General features: G+C 36.4%; 1 protein-coding gene across 2 annotated transcripts in view; it reads right to left on the reverse strand.

Moving 5' to 3' along the window:
* The window catches only part of KDM7A (lysine demethylase 7A), a 69,075-nt gene that overhangs the window by 5,251 nt on the left and 44,324 nt on the right, over window positions 1–19,500 (reverse strand). Inside the window, exons 11-19 of one of the 2 annotated variants that reach the window (XM_075051955.1) lie at window positions 15,449–15,538; window positions 14,395–14,604; window positions 12,781–12,905; window positions 12,091–12,248; window positions 7,149–7,246; window positions 4,698–4,843; window positions 4,344–4,556; window positions 2,092–2,173; window positions 682–958 (exon numbers count right to left, since the gene is read on the reverse strand). In XM_075051955.1, the coding sequence (XP_074908056.1) occupies window positions 682–958; window positions 2,092–2,173; window positions 4,344–4,556; window positions 4,698–4,843; window positions 7,149–7,246; window positions 12,091–12,248; window positions 12,781–12,905; window positions 14,395–14,604; window positions 15,449–15,538 (1,399 nt within the window). Of the gene's footprint in view, window positions 1–681; window positions 959–2,091; window positions 2,174–4,343; window positions 4,557–4,697; window positions 4,847–7,148; window positions 7,247–12,090; window positions 12,249–12,780; window positions 12,906–14,394; window positions 14,605–15,448; window positions 15,539–19,500 lie in introns of both variants that reach the window. The other variant, XM_075051954.1, reaches the window with a different exon arrangement.

Consider the following 19,500-nt stretch of genomic DNA (forward strand, 5'->3'; position numbering starts at 1 on the left):
GCTCTTCATTTGTCTGTTTGGAAGCAAACAAACAAGGAATAAGAATTGTAAAAAAAAAAAAAAAAAAAAAAAAAAAAAAAAAAACAACAAGGAATTGTTTTCCCTAAACTCTGGCTAGCATTATCATAAATAAAGTGATTATATTATTTACAAACATTTCCAGCCTAGGGAAGGGCAGTGGGTGTGGTAGGGGAAAACCTAAACTGAGCTTCCTGAATTTTACTCAGGTAAGTTATTCCCTTGAGTAAATTATAGAAAATTAACCAGAAACTAAAAACTAAATAGTATGATCATCAGACTATTTTTTTTAAGTGTCACAGCTTTTAAGCCTTCACTTTGATAAACAAATCTGATTCAAGCCAGTTTTTCAGAGTGTAAGTGTGGTTCTGTTCCCTGTAATAAATGCGTAACAGATACACCTGCAGAGGTGCAATGGTAACTATGAAAGTTTCATCTGGCCATGCACCCAGTAAGGTCTCTCAAATTCCACCTCCATACATTCTGTGCCAAAATTTGAGTGCCCACAGGACGCCTATTTTGTATCTTTTCTCACGGTCTAAGCCTGTCCTTTTTTCAGTTTCTGCATCTAACAGCTCTTTTTGATGTTTACAAGCTCCTTTTCCTAGTGTCGTGTGTGTGTCCCCATCCCCACTCTGGCAAGAGCACAGAGATAAACATTACCTTTTGTCGCCTGGTTGCTGATAGGGGGTGGATTTGATGCTGGCCTCTTTGTTGGATGAAGTGGTACAGACAAGGATGTTTCACCATACGGCCTGTCAGGGCTAAGGCTGCCATCACTCAGCCGACATTCTCCTTGAATTAGATTGGAGTCTCGTGTATACTTGCCGTGCTGAAAACTCAAGCTGTTGCTGTGGACTATACTTCTGTTTTCCTGAACCTTATGATTGGCTTCTGATGCAGCCTCTTTCTTAACATATTTTTGAGTTTTACTTGTATCCTAGTATGGAAATGAGGGGAAGAAAAAAAGTGGAAGTTAACACCTTCTGTCTACAAGTTCACTCCAGTTTTTCTAATTATACTACAGTACCTTTGAAAAATACATTTCAGTTCCACGAGTATCTGACCACTTTATGATTCCATCGTTTCTTTTAGCATAGATACCTCTTAAAAATAAGACACAATATAGTATTTCTGTGCAAGCTTTTCCATATGCACTTAAGGGCAATGTTATAGATTAATTACACATACTAGTCTACTCAGTTTCTCTACTCTTTGGTTTTAGTGTGCATTGATCCAAACAAATGCAATTGTTCTTGATTAAACTGGCCACTATAGCAAGCTATACCATAACCACTGACCACTTAAATAGGCAATTTGTTTTCAATATTCAGCTGATGAGAGAACAAATGCTAAATTGGGAATTACAAATTGTAAGGAGTATCATGTAGTTAGATATTCTAACCAAAAAAATCGTAGAAAGCACACAGTTAAAATACAGCTTTAAATAGCACCGTTATTTTGCACCTTTAACTGTTCTATTTAATCGTTTAATTGTTCTTAAACTTCTAATGTAGACAAGTTTAGAAATACTAAAAAAGTTCAGAGTGTAAGACACACAACCTGTCATTTATATATTCCTTGCTGGATTCCACCTGGACATCAGAAAGCAAAAATATTCCTACCTGCTGGCTGTTGAAAGGTTGTATGAGTTTGGCAGTATCAATTTCCTATGCAAGTATCTTTACTATAAATACTATCAACAGGTTCCACTTGTTCTGATGCTCTGGTTGGGAATAACAATGAATAAACAATACAGTGCTTCCCCAGTATAGAGACTGAATGTAAATTCATGCTTTATTTTTTATAAAGTATTTTTTATTTTTCAAGATACTGCCTTGAGCTTCTTAATACTAGCCACTATGACAGAAAAGAGTTTGAAAGGAAAAAAAAACCAAAACAATAATGAAAAAAAGTATGACAAAAACATAATACTCAGTTACCAGAACAAGAAGTATCTCTTATCAGATATGCAGTGTGGAAAGACCTGTCCATCATGGTTTCTGTACTTACAACTTCATGATCTCTTTTTCCTATAAAAATGTGTTCAAAATGTTTGAAGTATTGCTTTACCTGAGGGGTAATCCTCGAAACTTCATTCAGGTGTCTAGCCCATGCTGAAGTCCCCAAGTCTCCTTCCTCTTCCTTCACAGACCTACCTATAGAGAAGTTGAACAAGTTGGTATTTTAAAATCAAAACTAGGAATACAAAGTTAGTTATACATTTCAATGACTTCAAAATGAAAACAAGAAAGGAAGGAAAACACAGTGGAAAATATTTCCAAGATACAAAACAAAAGAGAGCTGCTTGGTTCTACACACTAAATTGGCAAAACAATCTCACAGTATAAATACACCTAATTAAAGACCCATACACCACAGTAAGAAGGTCAGACAAATATTACTTCGAATTTTAAAGTACTGATGTTGAAGACGGCTTACTTCCTTTGTTATGCTACACTTTTCTACTATGGCTTTGTATCATGAGGAGTTCATACAAAGATGGACATTTAATTTTCAAGTATTACTGATCCTATTGTTTCTAAGCACTGATGTGCTATTCAGGTACAACATATGGAAGATCTATGCTGATAGGCCTATAGAAGAAATGTCCACACTGAAAACACATTTACAATACAGTTAACTTGTAAAAATTAAGGATATTCCAAGACACTGATTCAATTGAATTTGGAGAGACTGAAAGGTTTCGCAAAACCTGCTAGCTAAGAAGCACAGTTTCATCTTCTTCATGTGTGGAGTTTGACACATGTAGTGGGTCTGGCCAGAATGGAATTTTTTCCTAACAGTCCATATGGTGCTGTATTTTAAATTTGTGGCTAAAGCAGTGTTGATAACACACCAAAGTTTTGGCTGTTGCTGAACAGTGCTTGCACAGTGTTACAGCTTCCTCTTTTCCCACTCTGCCCCCTGCAGTAAGTAGGCTAGGGGTAGGCAAGAGATTGGGAAGGGACAGCCAGGACAGCTGACGTGAATTAGCCAAAGGGCTATTCCATACCATATAATGTCATGCTTGGCAATAAAAGCAGGGGCAGAGGACGAGGCTGGGGGGAAAGGCGGTCTTGCAAGGTAGTCATTGCTCAGAGATTGGCTGGGCATCAGTCTGCTTGCAGAAAGTGGTGAGTGATCGCTTTTGCACCACTTGTTTCTTTTCCTCTTTCTTTCACTTACTAAACTGTCTTCATGTCAGCCCATGAATCTTCTCACTTTTGCTCTTTCTATTCTCTCTCCAATCCCACAGGGTGGAGGGAGAGAACAAGTAGCTGTGTGGGTGCTTAGCTGCTGGCCTGAGTCAACCCACCGCAATTTAGAGACCTGGTTACTACCTTTTTCATGAAGCTATGAAGACATAAAGGCACTGCATGTGTCCGTGTGGTTTGCTGGTTAGGGTTTTTTTAGTGGTGGTGGTGGGTTTATTTATTTATTTATTTGGTAGCTTAGTGGATTTTAAGGACATACAGTACAACTTCAATTACCACAACACAGTCCATGACATCACATTAGGCTTTCCCATTATCCATGTAAACAAAAATCAACATACTGTTAGTTCTTTGAATTAGCACCCTATTTGTTGGTGGGGTTCTATTAGTTTCACGTCAGCAAAGGTATAATCCTCTTCCATTTCCTTCTCAAGCAAAGAATTTTCAAACATAATGACTCCCTTTTTCTCTATTCCGAGAAGAGATTTTGATTCCTTTGAGGGGATTAGTGTTAATGTTCTACTGTCCGTCATTCCAAAATGCGTTTAACAGATGTCTGTTTTCCACTGACATCAAAATGCCACTGAAAAAAATTACCTCTGAATTCTCCTCTTCAAGATTACGATCTCCTTTAATGCACTGCATTCATAGCAGAATTTCAGGAGTAAAGCCAAATATGCCTTCCAAAGACACATGAGAAAATCACCACGCAGATTCCTATGGATATCTAAGTAACACACATGCCATTAAAGCTGCAACCATGAAGGTTCTGTCAACCTTTCTGAAGGAGATTACACTTTCAATAAGGAGACTACACTTTCAATCTAGCCATAACTTTGCCACTCTTGTAAGGAAGCCATAAAACTTTTAGATGGCACTATTTAGAATATTTATTCTGATGACCTCTCTAAGTTTGTCCCAGTTTTCAGAAGTAACATTTACTTTTTATAGGGGAAAAAAAACCCCAAACCCAAAGAACACACCTTTTTAAATGTCAGTCTCACTTACTTAAAAACTTGACTACAAAACTAAAAATATAACTTTTAAGTGCTTATTCTGAGCAGTTTGTCCAAGAGCAGAGAGCAGCAGTACCATTAGTTCAGATACCTACCACATTCTATTGTTTTGTGGCTCTGAGATGGCTGTCTGTCTTTATGCCGACTTCTGGGGTAGCTTCTGTGTTCCTGAAGAGAGGTTCTTTTATCTGTGCAGTCTGTGCTTTGAGTATGACCTGGTAAACATGTAGTATAGTGCAATCCTGCCATAGAAAGCATGCCCTGAATAGCTTCTTCTTCTGTACTTGTCGAGGTAGGACATTCCCTAGAAAAATAAAGGAGTATTAATTAAGCAGTTTAAAACAGAACACCAAATTTCTCTGAAGGAATGCTTTTTACATTGGTATAAAGCAGAACTATAAATGTGTGCAAGAAGTTTATAAAGAAATGCCCACAATGTGCTTACTTTTTACTGGGAGTTTCATTTCTGGATGGCTTCTGGGTATTTTGACAAAGGTCTCTCATGACCTTAGATTCTTCTTTGAAATTTGATGTTACTTCCTGTTTCTCTTCATCACCTGAGCTTTCTGACTCCTCTGTGGAGGAATCCTTCTGCTGAAACAAGAGGAAACAGTATGCAGAATGGTCACCATGCCTTCTAAATAGAGACGCTACCTTAATTTATGCTAAGTAAAAAATTCAAAGGCTTCCAGCTCCAACTTATTTATATATATATAGTATTCAAAATGCAGTTAATTTGAATATAGCAAGTGAGATGCTACACATCCAAATTTTGTAACACTGATAAGTACAAGCTCCAGCAATACAGAAAGCTCCAAAATCCATTTTCTTACAGAAAACACTACACACATTAAACCATCCACAAATCATTGTTTTCTCTTTAAAGAGAGCATTGATTATTCTTATCTTCAATATTCAAAGTAGAGGAAAAAAATATGGAAGTATGGTTCCACACAGCAGCCAGAATTGATGCTTATTACATATAACAGGACACATCCTGCCCCAAGTAATTGTTTCTGGTTTCTGCTCTCACAAAAGATAACTTTCAGCAGCAGCATCTCTCTGATGAGTGACAGAAGCTCTCAGGTAAGTCCAGAACACAGTAGGAACAGAGACACAACAGCTGTTGCCTCTCTGACAGTGGCACAGCCTCATTTCATGACTGAAAGGGCTATTCAGCTCCTGCTGAGATTACAGCTTGTATGGGCAGGAGCTTCTCAAAGGTGGAGCAACCATATGTGACTGAATATGCCCTTACGTGAAGCAAGGGCTACAATAGATACATTCCATCTTGGTGATTCAGACTAATCTGTTTTCAACAAGTACAGAGAATGCCACAATTTTTTTTTTCAAGCCAAGGAATATACACGACACTCAATAAAAGTGTTGAAAGTGGAAGATCAGAACATGGAGGCATCATAATTCTTCAAGACTGACACCTCTATCCCTATCATCAAAAACTGAAGTGGAATGAATGAAGTGCATCGTATCACCAAGGGATATTTTTATACAATAGCTTCATTCACAAGAGCAGCTTGTTAATCTTTGACACTTGCAAGTGACACAAATGGGCAAATAAACTATAAGTATGACTCAATGTAAGTAATAAAGCTATTATCTTGTTTTGTTAAGATCTTCTTTGGTGCAATATTAAAACATAAAAAGGATTTACAGGAGCAACCAAGACAGTTCATTTTGGATATATCACTACAAAAGACAAATATGCAGAAAAAAATTTCTATTAGATAGTATTAGAAATGAAGAAGCAGAAGAATATAGAAGGAACCAAGAGAGTAAGTGGTATTAATACAAAACACTTCATTCAATGACAAAGTCATCCAAAACTGGCTACTTTCGCCTGTGAAGAAGTATACCACTTCTGAATCACTAGAATAACTATTGATTCTGTGTCTTAAAAAAGGAAACCTGCTGAGCCAAAGTTGCTGACAATGCAGTTTAAGAAACCTGAAGAAGCCACATCATGAAGGTTCCTATAACTTATTCCAGCATCTACATAAGGTAATGATGGAAGGCAACGAATATTAAAATAGATCTTGACCACCACGTAAGAAGTAGGAATTTGAAGACTTCTTGTAAAGTCTTATAATAGGCTGACGATTGAAAGAAAGACCAAAGCATTAGCTTTCCAGAAGCACAAAACAAAAATCTGAGGTGATCACTCCACATTACTTACTGCTGTCCAATTAAAATTAAAATTAGGAAGTCAGAGCACAATTTTGCAAGGGAAAAAAAATCATAAAAATATTTGCGTGTATATCTATATATGCACATTTCTAAATACTAAAAGTTGTATTAAAATACATGCGTGTACATATAAATACATGTACACAGGTGTGTACGCATTTATATTTCGCTTAGCTGTAAAGAAATCTCTACAATCTAGACCCTAAAATGAAGCAATCCCATTTATTTTGAATAGTCTAAAATACCTCAGTAGGATTTAGCCACTTCAGCTTATTTAAAAAACTAAAGGCCTATAAGATCTTTCCATTTAAACATGCTCTAAAATTAAACTGTGTGGTAGATACTCATAATTCTAACAATGACATTTAGACCCGTTATGGAAGAAATGAACAAAGGAAGTAGGATCTAACTTTTCTCAGACTTTGCATGTTCCAGAGCAGGGCTCATCCTCTGCCAGCCCCACTTTAATGACAAAGATGATCATAAAATTTGGCTCAAGATAGCATATCTTATCATTTTTCTCAACACTAGAACAAATGAAGAATGAGGCAGAACCATAAGTTTGAGATATTAACTTGAACAAGAATTAAATACTTTGTAATTGCTCTTTTAACACAAATTTTGACCAGATAAATTTGGAGTGAGCAAAATTAATTGCTTTGTTAACTTTTGTGACTATTTCTAGCTATACCTGTGTAGTGCAATCAGGCTCAGATTCTTCTGAATCAGAAATATCAGAGTACTCTGAGGATCCATTCCTGAGTTCTGATTTCACACTTTCAAAGAACACTGCAGAGAGAAAAATTAAAATACAAGATCCAACATTTATTACATATAATATTTAAAAATTATTTTGGAAGTAAAGAACAAGAAACACATATTTAATTTTTAACGGTCAGTAAACAAAATCACATACATCCACACACTGATCTCGTTCACAAGTCAAGTTTGCTTAAAACTCTAGTGAGTTGCCTACTGTTGGCCAATAGACTCCTCAAGCGACTGACTGGGTGAAGCCAGAGGAAGAGAAGTCAGGCGCAGCAGGAGCATGTATTTTTTCTTTCCCATAGAGCACATACTCCACAGATGCCACCTTGGGCAGTTTCTGCTCTTGTATATAGGCTGGGATCAGAGAAATGGCTCTCAGAAAAAGTTAATTAGAAGTAATCTTCAAGATATTTTGTCTTAGGCTCTTTGAACCTGGAATTTCCTTGTTTAAAAAAAAAAAAGCAGTTATACAGAAACACTAAACATGGAAGTCAGAGGATATTAAGTGATTTAAAAGTAAAAAAATCATTGCATTACTTGCAATTTTAATTGTCACAATTTTAATTGCGTTACTTGCAAATTTAATGTCACAATTTACTGGCATATTCTGCCTGTTTTGTGCTACTATGGAGCTGCCAATCAGGGTTAAAATGCAGACCTGTTAAAGAAGATTAAAATATTACTATGATGATACACAATACACTTGCATTAGTTTTCATCACAGAAAGACCTGAAAAAGAAGAGGAGGAGAGGAAATACCAACCTTAGACATGCTTTTTGCTAGTAGTAAGATAAAGTACTAATTAGAGAATGAGGTGTCAAAATAGATATCAAAAACACTGGCATATGACAAAACAACCAATCAAATCAAGCCACCTAGTCCACATGGTTTTTACTTTTTTAAGCACTGAAAGAACTCAAACATGAAGTAGCTAAGCCGCTCCCAGAAGCATGTGCTCTTAAAAAACAGCGTATGACCCAAACAACCAGGAGTAGGGAACACATGTGTCAGTGTTCTGAATCCAAGGCTCAAGGTCAGTGGGCTGTATGTATACTTGTGTCAAGTCTGCTGGCAGAAATCTTGATTAGGTACAAATTTAAACTGCATATTGTAGTCTTTCATAACTAGCAAAAGTTTTTTGGAGAAAAGCCAAGTAGAATAAAAAAATTTATGAATTTGTGTCATGAAGGCAGTAGATAAAGAACCATAAGTTTTTTCAAGTTTTCAAGTACTTAGTTTCTTATAAAACTATGCTGAAAGCAAGTCACCATTTTAACTTTACTTATCTTCATTCCAGAGCTAATTTCTGGGTTTGCTTTCAGTATAGTTTTATATGAAACTACATAAACAGAATCCAATCCTTCATAACTCATTAATTATGCAAGCATAACAGATGTAACTGTAACCCTATATACATGCAATTCTAGTAGCATTTTGTTCCTATTGTAGACTGTGGCAAAGCTCACAAATAGGCATCAAATGTATTTCAAGGCATATTATTAATTTCTAAACACTACATAAGTGGAAATTATTTTTACAGTCAGAAGAAATCAAAGAATGAGACATCTTATCAGAAAGTGATTAAAATGAACAGCTGGCCCAAAATCTAGAGAAGACTAATTAAAATTAAGATAGTATTAGAAAAAACCATGAGGAATATCCAAACACAGTAAATGAGCAACAACACTGTATATGAAGTTAAGCTAAATAAAGTAATGCTCAACATATGACAATAAAATGAATAGTCTAAACTACTGTAGCTCAAAAAACCCCAAGGAATTTCTGATGATAATTTAAGCCTTTGGCTCATTTCAAAAAGGCATACAAAATTCTAGGATAAGTAACAGCATGCATGATACAGAAAATAATACCATTATATAGCTCAGATGAATTTTCCTTTGGACTACTGCCTTTTTCAAAGAAAAAAACCTGCTCCAATCTTCAAGAAAATTTAAAGGAAGGGGCAAGAACAATTAAGGGTATCTAAATATGCTCACATGTGGAGCTTCAGATCTTAGGCAAAAATTAATGTGTAAATAGTGAACCACAACTTAAACTTCGCAAAGGCTCCTCAGGAACTTTTCTTCTTTCTGTCTAAAGGAACTAGAAAATCCTAATTATTAAAATGACAAAACTATTAAGAAGAAATGTGAGTCTTCCTATTAGGAAGCAAATGATTCAGCAAGACAGAAAAGAAACTGAACATGTACATAATTAGCTATATACAGATACTACTAAGATTTATAAAAGCAATGCTAAATACAGAGTCTCATACTTCAGAAGCCCTCTTGCTTTCTCATAGAGATTAACTGATGATACCCTACTAAGTGGGACAAATTATTTGTTATCTGCCTACTGTCTGGTAATATGATCTAGACTGAACAACTAAAGCCACCTAACATTATTGAGACATTCCTGGTTCATTTGGGGCTGGATACTAGCATACATGATGTAACACACTGTATGAGCCTCAGGTCTGAACCAGTTTGGCTATGCCAGTATACCTATATGCTGCTAAACCATTGTCCATTTTTACCACTTCTTTACTTTGCAAGCTCTGTGCAAAGCAGTCAGAGAACACCTCTCCCGTTTTCCTTCTGCCTTGTATTGTTCAAACAGCCAGGGAAGCTGCATTCCTTTATACGTCTCTTTAAAAAAAAAAAAAAAAAAAAAAAAAAAATCCCAGTTGCTCCCCCCCTCAACTTTCTACATTCACCTGTAAAAGATTACTGTAGTTTTCTCACTGTTCTCTTTCACATACAGGTTTCAGATATATTTACTGATCTTCACAACAACACATCGTGTATTATTGGGACCACTCATCTCTTCATCCATGAATGTGATTTTAACTGAGATTTTAAAAAAAAACTCAGTCTAAATATACAAGTTGGGGTTTGCGCTTTTTTTGTCTGTTGTTTTTGTGAATTACCTTGGTAATTACTATTGTAACTTCAAAATGAACCAGTCTACCCTCAGATAAAGTTATGGCTCTGTATGCTTCCAGAGACTAGGAGGAATACTCCAGAAATCACGTGAATGAAAGCAGTCATTATCTGTAAGATCAGCTACTGTGAATTCAGAAAAATATCTTAAATCACCTTCCCTTCATCCACACAAAGTATCTTGCTCTGTTAAGCACAGCACTTGATCTTTGTCTCTCTGATAACACTGGGTCACCATTTAGAACCAGGATCTTGGCATGACACACAAAGCTATATAGAGCTTCATCTGTTTAAAGGCATCTCTCTGTGGACATTGCTTCTTGGCCTAAATCCCAGTAAGAACAATGGAAGGCAGCAGCTGTTATAGAAACAGGTAGTTCCTTTTATGGAATTCCCTGCAGAAGAGTATCATCTCTCTCTCTGTAGACCTTCAGTTAAGGCAAAATAATCAAATGTAGGTGATCTTTATAGGGAAGTCTGAAGACTCTCACTATTAAATTAAAAATATTAGCGATAGACCTGAGTACTCAATTTCTGGAAGAACAAGCTCAACATTCACTTCTAAGTACATTTCTTATATTTAGATACACACTGCCATATTCGTTCTGTATCAAACAAGAGCAACAATTTTGAAGAAAATCTACAATTTCTTCATATGATCTAGTCTTTGATTCAAGTGTAAAACTTAGTTTAATTTACTTAGTTTAATTCTGAAAGTGGAAAACCACCACATATGCCTAAGCCTTCATTCAACAAGCCGTTTGCCTTGTTGGTTCACCAGTACCCAAGAGGGACTTCTTTCCTGTGCAAATTTTTTAATATTGTCCTCTGTGACCTTTGGAAGCACAGTCAACAGGGATTACAAATTGCTTTGTTAATGAAAATAATTAAATATTTTACCCATGCTGACAATGGACTCAAATGTTGTTACGGATTGTTGTGCAGGAAACTAAGGGAATTGTAAGTCTCTTGAGGAGTTTTGTTATCTTTTAAGTGTTGACCTCCGTTTCCTAATACATACCCTCTGAGCTCTTGTAAGTTCTATTGTGAAAGGATGTGACTTTTATAATTAAACAGAGAGCCGAACAGCTATGTCAAGGACCAACTTGTCTCTGCACGCAGACAGTACTATTAAAAATAGGTGCTGAAAACAGGCATTCAATATTGATACTCTACTAATACACTGTGTGATCAGCACTGCTGAACACTTGGCAGGAAGGCTTGAGGCTACAGAAAGACCAAAAGAGATTAACTCCTAGTGAAGGATGGTTTAAAGTATTGGAAACTGGGGTTAAAGTGTTTTACAGATAACCTAAATTCTTCCCCAGCCTTGCAGATTTCTGCAAAGTTAAAAGCCTAAGATTTTTTTAATGCTAAATTACATTTGATCACTTGTATGGAATAAACCTAATAATTAACAAGACATACAAAATAGTATGATCAAGTATGTAATCACCAAATTGAACAGAAAAGTGAAATATAAGATAGGTTTAAAGTTAGCTGCAAAATTAGCTCTAAGTTATGGTCTTCGCTTCTCTACAGTGAATGATGTGATGAACTTTTCACACTGAAGTATATTTTAGTAAAGAAAAATCAGCATTCTTACACTATGAAGCAGACCAAAAGGAACAAATACTCACCTAGAACACCAGTTAAACCTCCACTTTGAAAAATGCTGTACATAGTATTCAGGACTGCACTAACATAAAAAGGTGTTTTACTTTTCAACTCTATCCTGTTAGCTTCTTCAGTAGACAGATAATATTTGACAAATGTTTTGCTGTAACTTCTAATATTACTTCTCTGATATATTAGTTTATCCTCTTTATACTTTGGTAAAATTTCAGTCAGACTTCACAATAGTTCGACCCTCTTCAAGATCACCAAAATGTTCAACTGATAGGACTTAGAGACAAGCTTACTGTTCAGTGGTTTCTGGGCATCTGCATTCCCTTCTCCTTCAGATCCTGAGGGCTGGTCTTCTACCTTAACAGTCATCTTTTTTGACCTTGTCCTGTCATCTTCATCTTCGCTATCTGCTGTGTAAAGACTTCGATCTGTAAATGGGCGTCTCTCATCTCTGTCTCACAAGGAAAAAAAAAAAAAAATCACATTATTCTTACAAACCTGAAAGAATTGTTTTCATTATTTACAACACATTCTCAAGATACAACAGTAACGTTCTCTTATGCTTATCTTTTTGTTCCAAATTGTACATACTCCCATTTCACTCCCTGTACAACCATCATTTCCATAAAGATGCAAAGTTTTACACCAGAATATTTTTAATGAGAATCACTCCAATACATGGATACAAAACAACCATTTCTACTTTGAAGCATTCCCTTCAGTACAAATCCAACTGAGCAACTGAATGAAATGCTGTAACAAAGGAACATGCAAAGAATCTCCTCTTCTTCACTCCATAACCATGGGTCCACTAGGGGACAGCAGACACAACAGACAACACATTGCTTCTATATTCCTAACATGAATCTTACTGGTAAAAAGGAACTTAGAGCTCCACAAACAGAAAAGAAATGTTATTAACAATTAGCAAGCTCCAGACCATGATGACTAGGAAGAAGTGATCCACAATCAACCCTTGTTACCTAATTATTCTTCCATTTGACAGCAGAAGGCGAAGATCATTGTCTTTTGTTCGCCATTCAGGTACTGTAGAAGATGGCTGAAAGGGCTTGTTAAATCTCCCATTCAGTTTCGAGCTTGTGGTGTCCTAAAGAAGTAAAAGCAATGTCGCTTATTATTTATTTCTATAAATTCAATTGTCTTTTCTGCACTCCACAAAACCTGAAACTCAGCATCAGGATGGTTACCTTACTGATAACCAACTGAAGAAAGCTCAGACAAAACATGTTTGGATGTAAAAACCAGCAGACTGCATCTTGTCCTTCCTTGAATCTATATGCTCCTGAAGCACCTGGAACAACTACAAGTTCACTATAATACTCCTTTTATATTTCCTTTGGAGAATTATCACTGTGTTCAAAACAAAGAAATACCAATAGAGACTGGCAAGCCAAAAAAAAGCTGGGCTTGGAACTGATGAGGCAACTCCTGAACTGGGTATCAGGTCCCTGGAATGAGTATCCCAGAACTGATTTATAGGACAGTAAAACATCAATAATGGAAAGTAACCTGCCATAAGCAGAACTTTCTTAGCTCAAAGCAATTTACATTTGACATATCCTCTGAAGCAATCAGCGATACACTTATGTGCCAAACCAGAAACATGTGAAATAATATTTTTTTAACAAGTCAACACTAATAGTGAACAATATATTTCTACATTAAATGCCAATGACTAATACTCCTAAACATTTGTTTGTAGCAATGAACTGCACAGGTTAACTATCTGTGGTAAATTTTAAGTTCAACTTCCTGTCTTTGGGTGCTAAATGAATGTCTCTTGTTCATGCCTTATGAAGATCAATATACAGACCCAAATCAGTATTTCTCCACTATGACAGTCCATCCTGTCCCAACTGAATTTGTCAGCACTTCTCCTTCTCAGAAAGCTACTTATTTTTCCTTTCATAAAGCTATTTATTTCCACTCTCTCACTCCTCCTCCCATTTCTGTTGCTGTTCTTTGAAATAAGGTCATCAAACCTGAAAAAAAATTTTTCAAGAGACTACATTTCTCTCATTCACTCCATGATACCTTTGTAATATGACCACAGAGTCCACAGCCCCACAATGGAGACCAAAGGCAGCCTTAGGCTTACTGGTAGGGAGACACAGTCATACAGGAAATAGGAACATGACTGAAAACCAAGGCTAATCAAATTACAGTAACTGAACTATAAGAAACAGGTATCTAAAAACACATAGAGAAGCAGGCTGTCTCAGAGCCTCACCAAATCAAGGCTTTGCAAGCTCCCTTTTCTTCACAGAACTGATTCAATGTACCACTTGATAGCTACAGCAGTCCTAACTCAAAAACTATACTTGAAGTAGGTAGTGGATTCAGGACACCTTCTGAACTAAAAGGTTGAAGGAACCTCCAACAAAAAAATTATCAAGGAAGAAAGAAATTCCTATCAGAAAACCTCAAAAGAAAGAAACCAAAACCAAATCTATCCATGTCTTTCATGACAAAGAGTAGTAGCCTGTGTTCTTATGCATGTTATAAGCTTTTCCCTTTCAACAAAGATTAGAAATCTACTCTGGTTTTGTTTTTCTTGTACATAACTCAATACTTGCCTCCTCCCACGGTGACATCTCCAGCCTTTTCAGTACCTCCCTAGTGTGGAGTTCCAGGATGTCCAGATTAGAAGGAGTTTTGGCAGCATGGTCTCGCAGTTTCCTCACCCTTCGTCTGGAGTGGTGAGGGGAAGTTGTTTCATGCAAAGACCGTGAAGTTGGACACGAACCAAGAATTCCCTGAGTTTTAACTAGTTTGCTGTTTTCCTCCTTTAATTAAAAACACATATTTCAGAATAGTCTCAGGGGAATAAACCCACATATTTAAGTGCTGCTTCTTATTCATCTAATTAAATGTAAATGATATAAATAAAATTGCTAGACCTTTTAGAGAGGTACTACATATTTCCTATGGATTTGATGTACAAAGCTTAGTTCTACTGCACATCTTTCCCATTTGGAGCTTTTACACTCTACCATAATAGTAGTGCTTAATGCCAAAAGTTACCACCAAAACATACGGTTTTATTCAGGAAGGCAGCATAGAGTAGACATGTATTGTACCCAACAGACCATATTTCAGTTCTCAGAACTGTTCTCTCCACATGCAAATGTGAGAATTTGTCAAGAATCAAGGTTCATTAAGGAATAAAGGAGCAAAACACTGGTATAGGAAGGGGAAAAAGAAATTAAAAAAACCTCTATGTAACAGCGATAAAGCATGAGAAAGAGCAAAAGAGACAACTGCATCAGAACTAACAAAACAGTAGGAGAATGTAATATGCACAGAATTTCAAACTAAACTCTTTAACAACGCATTCACAGCAATTATTGTTAAGTAGTTATAAGTGAGAGCACTTTAGAAATACTGACCTACAGATAATTGCACCATTAAAAATATTTTTAAAAAACTAAAACACCCTCGGTATACATTTTATCTGAAATACCCATAGGTTAGTATTCCCAACAGTTTTCCTCTTGATCTTCTATTAAACGGAAGTTAAATAAATTAAAAGGTGAATACAGTTGATCAGAAGCATAACTACTGTGGAATACCCGAATCAAAAGATTTTTTTTTTTCTACAGGCTTATGTAGGGTAGCCTCTGTTCTTACCTCTACAGAACGAATCACTTTTGAGAGCTCTTTTATGAGATGCCCAGGCCTAATGTTGTCTGGAATTTCAAAGGCATGTTCTGTTACAAGCTGTATACAAAGGGGGAAGAAAAGATACTTAATTCATTTTTTCAGATAAAAGCGGAAGTAATATGAAAAACAAAGCTACAGGGGAAAAAATTAAAAGAAAAAAAACCAGATTAATTTCTGTAATAATGACTGCAAACTGCCAGGACAGATACACACACGCACACTGAAGCTTCCAGTCCAAGCTTAAGAAGGCAGCAGATATCCCTCAATGTCTCTAAGAATCCAAAGAAGGGGTAATACAAAGCCATACTGACAATCACTTATTTTTTTTTTCCCCCTCAGTACAGCAATCAGCTTCTTTTTTTTCCTTTAGCATGGTCAGTATAGAGCCACGCTTCAGAAAATCATTATAGTCACGACCTTCAAAATTGCTAAAGACTAAGGAAATTTCATTATGGCAAAAATTTAACCTAAAGAGAAAATCAAGAATAATAATCACTAACCAACATGCAGATTTTCAGATATCTGCCTCACATTTCACTTTTAAAGACTACCTTCTTTGCTTATTTAGAATCTAGTCGGTTGGAGAAAGCGACTTAAAAAAAAAAGTCATTCCTTATAAAAAAATGTAGGAAGCCCTAGCAGTTTATGTTCCCTTTAATCCTTTGAAACAGTATCAGAGACAGATCTCACATATATATATAAAAACACCAATCTGAGTAAGTCCAAACTCTACAGTTAGATCTAGTAAAAAATGTTTAATATTTTGTATTTACAGTTTAAATGTGCCTCAAAACACTTACTTAGAATTAAACAGACAAAACAGCACTCACACATAGACCAGAATGACTGACATGAATTCTGCTATCCGCTTAATAGACTATTTAAATGGAAAAACATCCCACAAACACTTTCAGCTACCCACATTTCAAAAATGAGATTCAGCAGCAAAATTACTGCTAGAAGCAATTTGATACTGTACGTGCATTTCACTGAACCTGGCTTCTTCTCAGTAATTAAAAAGAATGCTCTCTCCCCTTAAAAAAAACAACATGGATGTATAACCATGATATAATCATTCATTTCAGTGCCATATTGTTTACCATTGTTCATTCTTTGAATGCATCACCTCTACACATTCACATTTGGGAACACGGCACCTCTGTCACTAAACTGTATAATTTTTCCATCAAGTTACTGGTCATTTTACAACCATACAGTCCTTTCCACTTAAGGACTTCACTCTCCCAAAAGCCTTCCTGCCCATGAAGACTTCAAGAGGAAGTGACTGACGCAATCCTCCAAAAACACTGACTTCAAAGGTTCTCTGGTTTAAAAATACTGAAAAGCCTTCCTAATTCAAACATAGTTTATATCAGAAGCACATTCTTTTGCCAGTATGATTTATAGTAACTCTTTGAGCAAAGTGGAGTTCCACTGGCAAGCTCATTTGTTTGCCACTATAAAAGGTACCTATTTAGACCAAAGCTTTCTCAATTAAGCTGTAGCAAAGTAATTATTAAAAAAAAAAAAAAAAAAAAAATCCATCCAAGCAACTTAAATATGCAAACAAATTCAAATGGATACATATATAACCTAACAGTCTGACAGAAGGAAAGGATGGGCAGGAAATATGAATACCTACAGATGCCATGTCTGAAAAAATATTACCATTATTAAATAACTTGGTTTTAAGTTGTCTCTGCATACTGCTTCTTGGAAAAGGAACAAGCAGCCTTTGAGACTGAGGAACTCTCTTGTAATAGGGAGACCAGTAACAATAAAATGGCCTAAGTATGTCAGATGTAAACTGCAGGTAAAGAAAATAATGGAAAAAAGCTATGATGCATTCAAGAGCTTCAAGAAATGGTTTTGTAAATGTTGGAAATATACAGAGGAAAAAGAAACTTGTCTTAAATCAAGAGATACAGATAAAAAAAGTCCTGGTAAATGGCAAATGAATTCACCCATCTTTGGAAACTAGCATCACAATGAAGTATATCAATACTTTAAAAAGCACACACAGAAAAATAAAGATAAAAATAATAAACTCCACATCCCTCCCTCCCCTGATTTTTTTCCTTTTATAACAGCTATTAATATCTTTTTTAAAAACCACAGAACACTTGCCCAAAATAACCTTACTGGCACATGAATCAACCATCTGAAAAATTGAATCTGAGACCTGTTGCTTATGCAAGCTGGAAGGAAGCCAGAGCTAAAATCCAAGAGCTCAGACGACTGGATAGGTCATCATCATTATTGTGTGTATCTGTGCAGACTGATGATCTGCACCAAAGTAATCAGAAGATACACATACTGATAAAAGCCTTGCACAAACTGAATTCAAATAAAGACATGAAAACTAAAATAATTTTAGTAGCACTCAATCTCTATTCTCAGCATCTTATAATTTTTGGCAGTTTTAAAATATTGCAGAAATGAAGATACCACTGCCCTGCTGAAGACAAGTTTGAAATTCTACAGCAAATAGTTTAAAACAATACACTAACATAATTCACATATGTCTTGAAAAGACATACTCCATGACAGGAATGTGAAACCTCATGAGCAGGCTTCTGATTTGAGGAGTATTCATTTGTCATTTCTTTTTCAGAATCTGTCTGAAATCCCCAGCATTAGCAGATCATACAGCAATGTACAAAGTTCCTTCTGTCTTCAGCTGCATACAACTACAATCCTATCGCACACATGGCCTGCTGCAAAGAAAAGATTAGCTCACTTATGAAGGAGGAGCTAGAAAAGATGAACGCAAGGTACAAAACATGATAGCTGGTGGACAGCAGACAACATTGTGATTAGATCACTGATGCTGTGCAGTTTCCTCACAATTTAAATGTCTTTTCAGCCCGTGGTTTGGGAATACTCACAGGTCTCGTTAATAAGCATGTGCAATTATTTTTTTTCCACAGAAAAGTAGGAAACTTATCACATTCTAGATGAAGTATTAATCAAACTACTTCATGAGCTACAAGACAGCACACAAATGCTTCAATACTATACTACAGCAATCTGGAAAAGAGGAATGCCAATCCAATTTCAGATTAAAATAAGGATTTATACAGGCTATGTCAGATCTCATTTATCAGCAGTCTGATTACTTGGTTTGCTTATTATCCCTGCCACGGATGCAGGGATAGCTTGGATTCACACGTGGTTTAACAGCTTAGGCACAACATCCTGTAAATACTGCTACACTGCTTACTAGCTAGCTTTGATCCAGAATGGGACAAAGACGCACTAGAGAACCAACTCAGAGGTGTTACAGAGGGACAGCAAAGGTTCACCTGGAATTAATAATGGTGCACAGGCTGCACCCCAGCAGACGCCACACAGAGTAACCACCTCTGCATTTGCACCTCGTGTTCAGTTCCACGAAGCTCATTATGTTGGATGCAGCATTGTGCAAATATCATACCTGTTGTATAATAAGTTCTCTTACAAGGAGAACTTGTGGGCAGAAAGACCAAACAGATCTCCAAGAGCCAGTTCAAGTCAGCATGGCCAGCAACAAACTAGAATTAATCAGCTCAGTCAGAACCAAACTGCCTGTCAGTGAACAGCACTTCCCAGAAGCACAGGTTCCAAGAGGGCTTATTAGCTCAGGCAAATGAAAAAACACGTGGAGTTAGGCCAGATCCAGTGCTATGCCAAAACAAATAAGCTTTCCTGGAGAGCAGAGCACCAGCAAAGCCAGTGTAGACAACATATTAATGATTTTACAAGAGTTAGCCAATGTTCAGCAGGGTCAGTATTCAACTGAAGTTAATATCCTCATCTGTATCTAAACTGACTCTTCAGCAATACAGGTGCACCAGAAATGTGCCCTCCAAAGCACTGACATTAATGGAAAATGCTAAATATCAGGGCATTCCATCCCTCCACTGCCTCAGAGTAGGATGGATCAACTACATAAACAGACTTGTCAGAAAAAAAACCCACCTTATCAGCTTATCCTCTAGCATTCTTATACCATCCTGAGGTGAAGCAAGATTCTACTA

Source organism: Buteo buteo, chromosome 19 (genome assembly GCF_964188355.1).
Source record: "Buteo buteo chromosome 19, bButBut1.hap1.1, whole genome shotgun sequence".
Lineage (NCBI taxonomy): Eukaryota > Metazoa > Chordata > Aves > Accipitriformes > Accipitridae > Buteo > Buteo buteo.